General features: G+C 35.8%; 1 protein-coding gene across 1 annotated transcript; it reads right to left on the bottom strand.

Annotated features, from left to right (window-relative positions):
* Positions 1-34: 34 nt before the first annotated feature.
* LOC112573807 (prolyl 3-hydroxylase OGFOD1-like) lies at positions 35-8,105 on the bottom strand. Its single transcript, XM_025254413.1, has 13 exons — positions 7,868-8,105; positions 6,342-6,493; positions 5,903-5,949; positions 5,545-5,645; positions 5,147-5,266; positions 4,663-4,754; positions 3,931-4,059; positions 3,245-3,358; positions 2,943-3,022; positions 2,502-2,686; positions 1,385-1,513; positions 525-583; positions 35-211 (listed from the first exon to the last, which is right to left on the bottom strand). The coding sequence occupies exons 1-13, from the start codon at positions 8,022-8,024 to the stop codon at positions 56-58; spliced, it is 1,521 nt and encodes a 506-aa protein (XP_025110198.1). The 5' UTR covers positions 8,025-8,105; the 3' UTR covers positions 35-55.

Here is an 8,105-nt window from a genome sequence, read left to right as displayed (position 1 = left end):
TGCACAAAGGAAATATTATAATGGTACATCACACTGCATGAAAAAAAAACCGAGTTTATTCTGGCTTTTCATAGTAAACTGCATACATAGAGTAGTATCTGGAACTCTTAGCTAGTGTTGCTTGGTGGTTGATGTGTTTCACAAAGCGTAGAGTTTCTTTATCTCTGTACACCAGGGCAAGTGAATTTGGAGATGGGCACACAGTCAGAAGCTGTCAAGAGAAAAAGAAAAAAAATGTATAAACTTGTAAAAAAAAAATCTGGACATAATATAAACAAATTTTGATGATACATTGGGGAGATATTTCTCTTCTGTGAACTCACGACAAGTTGTGGAGAAAAACAACAGATCAGAATTTTGTCCTGATCTTGCTCCAAATCTTAAAATGACACGGAACACTCTTCTACCAGAAAAATGCAATTGCATCATTATAGGAAATGTGCTGGCAATAAGATGAAAGTCATCACTCTGCTAGAAGTAGGAAACAAGACCAGACATCACCATGATGCTGGATCATGACGTACCTCCTCATCCTCTTCTCTTGCAACGTATGAAGTGTAGCCGCCTGCTGCCATGCTCCAGTCTACAACATACAAATAAGAAAGAATTGAAGACAAATTTACAAGACCACAAAAAAAAAAAATCAAGAAAGGCCAAGGCCCACTTTCTGAAAAGAAATAAAAGTCAAAGAATAAGGTTTTTTTTTAAAAAAAAAGATTTTTTTTTTTAGTCATTTCACCTACCTCAAAATGTCCAAAGTTAATTTAAAAGCTGTTAAAAAGATCAAAAACAGGAATATAGCACCTTTCCCCACCATCAAAGCTCTCATTCAAATACACCTCCACACACACACATTGGGTGAAACTTTTTGTGCTGGATTGCTAAAACTCTTGTCAATCTCCCTAACCACATGCTTGAGAGGGTTCAGAATAGAGCTGCTCTCATTATCTTGGGTATGTAACAAGCTGAACATGTGCCCCTCTGTCAGCTCCACTGGCTGCTAGTTTAAAATCACACTGATTACATGCCTTGTTCCCTGGACTCACTGTTTAATTCTCTGCCCCTTTATTTTTGAACTGTCTACATTTTGAATGTTAAAGTTTGGCTTCGAGACCTACCTCTCTAAGACGAAATCTGTTTCACATTCAAGCATTCTACTCATTTTTCAGCTTTTCATACTCACCTACATACTTTGTTAATGTATGCCAGGTGTTATCCATTTGGGAATGTTTGTGGTTCTTCGTTGTATGGTTGACTGTCTGTTTATAGTCTTTCGTTCACAATACACCGAGCCTGCCCCGACACAGGTAAATGTACTCTAAATATTACAATTTATAATATTAATACCTGATATTTGCAAGAAAGATCCATGATTACATCATACCTTCACACCCAATATACAAGCAGGCATCCAGGGCTGATTCTGTACCATGGATGTCGGTATCGTGAATTAAAGTGTAGTCACCATGCTGCCACCGTTGTGCTTCTGTACGGCATTTAGCAGGGCTGGCTTCTGTTAAACATAACAAAGATAAATAACCTCAGTTCAAAATGAGCAACTGTATGGCTTTAAAATGTATGATATTAACAACTAAAAAATTGCTAAATTTGTAAAATTAAAATCTGAGATGGCGTGTGTACATGCTTGTATTTTTCCCAACTTACAAAAAAGAGAAATGGTACCACTTACATCTATGGCAACCTCACTGAAAATACAAATGTTCCATTACTGGCCCAGTCAAAAGTGAAACATTTACTTATACAAGACTACAACGAATAATAATAGCAATGATGTTGCTTTCTATGGTGCCTCTCCTCACCATCAAGTGGGGTCAAAGCACTTTACAAAACACAAAAATTTTCCAGATTTTGGTGTACACATGAATGTCATGGAAGTCAAATCAACATTGAAAAACATGAAGCTGGAGGCAAGATTCTAGATGAGATCAGAAGATCAGTCTATGCTGAACCACATAGATCAGGAATCAAAAGCAGCAAAGAAATTGAACCATAGAGCAGAAACCATCAACATGGGAATGGAGAGAATCTAACAAAAAAAAAATGCACAGAGAATCCAGCAAAAACACGCACAGTCCAACACACACGTGCATGGAGAATCCAACAAAAAACGCACACATGCACACAGAGTCAAAAAAAAAAAAAAAAGAACCACATAATCCAACACGCACAGAGAAAATGGCATTTGAGAAGGAATAAGGAAACAAGCACGTGCAAATAAAACAGTCTCAAACAGCCGAAGGTGATGCAACTAAAAGTACAGATCAACAAAATGTGGCAGACAAAAAATCCACAGCTATTAGCAAGAACAGTCACGCTCATGCCAGTTATGATTGACATCAGGTCAACAAGTATGGGTTGGACTTGAAAACTGAAAGGCAAAAGTGGACCATGCATCATGCTGTGATTCCTCCCAATTATTTTCAACATCCAGGTTGAGCTGCAAAGCATACTGTTCCCAAGCAGCTAAAGCTCATACTTACTTCCTGAGTTACCATTGGCAGCAGAACTACTTGCTCCCTTTTCTTCATCCGAGTCTGCTGCAAGCTCATGAAGCTGAAGTCCTGTAAGCGTGCTGAGCAGAAGAAACATGGCATCTGACTGCATCATTTTCATAACTGTGGCAGCTTCAGGGGGCAGGTCTTCCATTCTGCATGTGTCATATGATCTGAAAGCAAGAACTACACTTACTACAACTATACTCTGCTGCAGTTTCATTTCAAAAGCATCTAACAATGACTCATTAACTTCCACATTAAAATCAAGAACATCCCTGTCTGTTCGTTTATCATTACTGTTCTGCACAGCGAGTACCATCTATCTAAGTCATGATGCTGCACATTATAAATATCCATTATTATCATAAAAGCAAATGCTTGGAAAGAATTGCAAAAACATAAGTATTATAAAATCCAGACCCGTACCTCTTGTTTGGTGGCCCATGGTGTCTCCATGGAACACTGTTACATTGTATTGCAGCAGCCAGCTCTTCATACTTCTCTTCCTGCCATTGAATACTTCACTAAGTAACAGCTTCAACAATAGCTGCAGGTTTTAAACACTGAATATTCTGAGAAGTAACTTGAAATTTAAAGGAAGTACAGGTTGAAAATTTACTATTTTAAATTTATACCAACTCAACTCCCAATATGAATTTGAGTCTGCATGTAATATTGATTATAACAGCCCATTATTATTAAACTTTTTAGAGCTGAACATCACCAACCTTGATGAATTCACTTAGTTCAATCTCAGACTCATTTTCAAAGCGTTCCCTGATGTCTGCTTGAATCTCTGGACTTAAATAGATTGGATTGATCCAGTCAAGAAACCCCTCTTCCTGATTTAAGAAAGAAACAAAGTCCATTTTCTCACAAGAAAACAGTAGTATGTGTACTCCAAATTAATCTCAACAAGTGTGTGTTATATTACTTTGAGAAAAAGAAAATTTCATACGTGGGTCATGATTCTACTGTACGAATTGCTTCAAGAAATGCTTTTTTTAATTTTGCCAAAGATAGGATATTTAATATATGATTTCTCATGAGTAGTGAGTGCAAACCTGGCAAGAACACGGGCAGAACAAATTCACATGACTTGGTAAGAGTAAAATTTAAAATGACATAGGTTTGTAAAAGAGAGAATAGTTTAACAATTAAGCAGAAACTTTCTTCCACCCTGTAATGTCATATGACAACTTAATTTTTGTTCACCAATGCACAGTTTATAATTCAGTTTCTTGGATACATCTGCTTAGAAATGTCTTTAATAAAGCTAACAATCATAAACTAGAAAGTTCTTTCTAGTCCTGCTTTCAATGCTCAAATTAATTGCAGTTGGCTGAGCATGAATTGACATTTTGCAAAGAAAAATACTGAAATAAAAGTTTGGAAAGAAAAAAAAACTACATACTTCAATACTTGTGCATGGAAACAATGGAATGCGGGGTTCTCTGTGTGAAGCAGGGCGACTGACTGGAGGACCATGGAACCAGCCACTGATAGCAAAACGACTCTTTTCCTGTGTCAATATCTCAGAAACCTGCACATAGTTCTATATTCATTTTTTAAAAGATCCCAGACTATACACATTCACATGTAAATTAATGATCAAATACCATGGCATAAATTAAAACTTACATTCACTTGACTACTGATCACAGACACTGTATCATAAGAACAATAAATTGACAACTGACTGTTTGATTATTACAGTTTGCAGTGTCCAAGGGGAGACTATTACTAACAACATGTAGGAAGTAGGTTGCTAAGTTGATTATCTGTTCAAATATTACACCATGCACATAAAATACTTTACTCCAAAATGGCCTCTAATATGATTATTCTCTGATGAGTTACTTGTCTTTGCTCTTCATCTTATTGTCAAAACCACAATTATGAATCGATGTTTTCCTTTGTGACTGATATCTTTATTCTTTTAACAGGTAAAGCTATCACAAAGTATAAAATCTTTTAAATCTGACAGCAGTGAACACACAAGAGAAGACAATTAGACAAAAATTAATGCTCCCTTAGTATAATCCAATCCCTGCCCCCCTTTTGTAATTCTCCTTAAGTATAAGCCAAGAACCCTTTTATAATGTTCCCTAAGTATAAGCAAACAATCCTTTTATTTATAAGATACCTGATGAAAGGAAGATGGCGTGACCTCAAAAAACACAAACATGTTTTGCAAAGGAATGATGGATTTCACGATATCCTTCGGCTGCCCGTGCTCTATTAAAAATATTTTTTAAAAATTAGGACAAAACATTCTTTATCCCAAATCTTGATTTCAAAAAGGCAATGTTAAAATAGTACATATATGGCTTTAAAGCTAATTTTAAGAGGAAAAGTGTGTTTGTACCTTTTCTATAATAAACCATTATTATGCTTGCCAGCTTATGATATTTATCCTGTACTGATTTTTTCTTAATCACAAACTCTACCTCTGAACAGAATAAAATACAATGGAATAAGTCACTTATTCATGCTCACTCAAACATACCAAAGCATTTTACATACAAATCATTGGTTAGTGAGGGATAAAAGTTTGATCCCACAAAAGACTGATCTCAACAAGAAACTCTTCAACATAATTTTACCCATTTAGGTACACTCAATCTTACCATCCACATCAAAAAGATCCAGTAAGCCACCATCTTCCTCACTCCATAATTTTGGCACCAGATAGTAAATAAATGCTATGTATCTCTCCTCCAGCTCATCGTCATGACAGAGAAGAACATCTGAAAAAATTCCAGAATTTGCGAGGTTTAACTAGCTTGTCCTTCTGCTACACTCAAACTGCTTTCGTTATTGTTATTTTAATTTTTTATTGTTCTTGTTAGGATTACATAGTTGTACTAGAGATTAACCATGCCTTAAAATGGACATTCTATGATGTCACAGTAACTGCTATTATTTAATAAGATACAAAAATCAAAGGTCACATGATTGACACCCAAAGCTACTGTTTTAATGTGTTCTTTTCTAATATCTAACACAACAGGAAATGTGCACATACCTGTGTACTGGTAAAGAGAACAAAACAAGTCTATCCTATCATTCAGTGGATGACAAGTGATATCTTTCAACCACGGTAACATTTGATCTTGCAACATTTTTCTGCAATATTCACAACAAACAATGCAGAAGTTTCTGTTTCAAATAAGTTAAAAATCACATTTTTTAGAAGGCAGCCTACTTCTTATGATATGATTTGATACTTGAATTTGACTTACACTTTACTTTTCTGACTACATTTCAGCAATGCTGGGATGTTAATCATGAACAAATATTGAATCCGTTTTGTACTTGTGATGTGCCAGTTAAAAAAAAAGTTACCCAATCTTAATTGGAAATAAGCAGTCGAATTAGCTTACCGAAATGCTTTGATGGATGGTGTCTTTGCATGTTTTAGTTCCATGCTCTGAAAAGGGGAATGAAGCTTAAACACAAGTTTTAATGCAATGTTGAAAGAATATAGGCTTAACGAAAAGTCTAAAATAAGCAAGAAAATAATAATACCTCAAAAACTAAAGCTGATTCTTGATGAAGATGACAAAATAAACACGAAAGGGGAAGTAATAAGAAAACAGCTTGGTAGGCAACTCTAAGCAGTTTTAGATCATGGAGGTAGTACTAAAAATACAGTGAGATTGAAAGCTGCAGTGACAATAAGCAAGTGGTCAGAGTAAATGAGGAAGTGCAATGATTTTTAAAACAAAACTACTCTTCATTCATGACTGAAATGCAGCTCTCAGAGACTTTCTTGTTTATTAAACATTCTCTGTCAAAGTTCCAAACTCTAATACTGATTACCTGCTTGAATTTATAGAGGTCATTGCTTTTATCCACCATATCAAGTCCTTCAAGCTCAGTGATAAGGTCAGAGACAAATTGATCATCGTGAATAAAACAAGGCAAAGATACATGACGAAATGGTGTACATTGTACCTCTGCTCCTGTTACATCTGAAAACAAAATACATCACCTATTTATTATTCAGTACATGTAATAAATGTATTTGGTGTTGAAATTTGTTTTAAACATTAATCTGAAGACCAGACACTTGCCAACCATAGTATAAAAACATGTTCAAACTTAATGATCTCATTAATATGGTCACAGGTGATATTTGACAATCGATTTAACCAATGTCTATAATTGATTCAACCACCTATTAGAGAAGTTACTATTCAAAATATTTGTCTGAGGACATGTGCACATACACATAAACAATAAAAGACAGGGAGAGCTGCACAGACCAGGGGCCAAAATTAAATCGCGCCGGCATTTTCTGCATTACTAAACCTCTAACCTCCCAAAACTTGGCCGGTTGCCAGGTGAGCACCGCATGTGCGAGCTGTGTCACCCGTTTGGCCACAGGTCAGCTATTGGGTCGCAAATATACTAGCCTGATATATGTTGACTTGACTAATGGATTGTACAACATGTTTTTAGAAGCAGCATCAGTGTATACTGCTCCTTCTAACATAAAACATTTGTGTACAGTTACTTCCTACTTGTTATTATTTGTGCAGATATGCCTTCGAAGACTGTCACTAATGACAGTGCAACTTGTGTCAAAACTAAGCAAATGTCACTGGAGGGTTTGTATTTTTTTCAGTGCCTCGTGACACGGTTAATAATCCAACAAGCCGTTTTTTGAGAGATGCCCTCTAGATCAGCACACTTAACACACACACATATTCTAAAAGGCATCCGTTGCATATAAACGAAAGGCAAGACACACTTGCAATGTAGGTGTGACATTGAGCCACTGATTTGTAATTACTAAGTCCGCTTGTGTGTCATCGCTGATCTCCAGGATGTCATTACATCGAAATCTTAAACTTTGATATAGTGCTAAATCATCCCATGAATCAATGGGATTAGTTTGTTTGCGAAATATTCTGTTTCTGCGAAGATTTCTTTCCTCTTCATACAGTGCAGATGAGTATACAAGCTAACAAAGACAGAAATGATGCTCAGTATATTTTTCCTTTTATTGATTTACTTTTACTTAAACGTCAGTTTTAGTATAGTAAATGTTACTCCTCGAGAAGCAAAGGCCCGCTTTACTTAAATGCAAAACACACTAACTTAATATGTTTGCAGATGTCTCTCCAATCAAATTGGAAGGATAATATTCGTTCAATTCATTAATAAGTGTGTAGGCCTTCTGTCATCACTCAGACCATATTTTACGGCTACAAGACTACGACTTGACTTCTAAAAAACGTTATGAACTTAATGGAATAAAGGAAAACAATAAAAAAAATTACTTCATCTACTTAGAAAAGGAAGCATTGACAGACAAAATAGCAAATACTAAAAACAGTTACCATCTTTAAAGCCTGATCCTGCTTGGAACTCTTTTCGAAGAATATTTTTCAGTGCATCTTGCACATAATTTTGGTTAATACTGATTGTGTTTGATCCTTTAAAACGCTTTGGACTCGACTCATCAGTTTCATTTGGTGACGTGCTCATTGTAAACATCAAACAGGTTCTCAGCCAAGTTGTTAATATTTTCACATCCACGAGCGTCGTCGAAGTACAACTAGAGTAAGTTCCCTTGTT

Source organism: Pomacea canaliculata, linkage group LG10, assembly GCF_003073045.1.
Source record: "Pomacea canaliculata isolate SZHN2017 linkage group LG10, ASM307304v1, whole genome shotgun sequence".
Taxonomy (NCBI): Eukaryota; Metazoa; Mollusca; class Gastropoda; order Architaenioglossa; family Ampullariidae; genus Pomacea; species Pomacea canaliculata.
Note: the sequence above shows the minus strand (reverse complement) of the source record. Positions and strands in the feature narration are given on the sequence as shown.

Coding starts and splice junctions, on each gene's coding strand:
- LOC112573807 (XM_025254413.1), bottom strand. CDS start 8,024: ATGTTTACAATGAGCACGTCACCAAATGAAACTGATGAGTCGAGTCCA. Junction 5,646..5,902: donor CCATCCATCAAAGCATTTCG/GTAAGCTAATTC, acceptor TGAATATTGCAG/AAAAATGTTGCAAGATCAAA. Junction 584..1,384: donor CTTGTATATTGGGTGTGAAG/GTATGATGTAAT, acceptor TGTATGTTGTAG/ACTGGAGCATGGCAGCAGGC.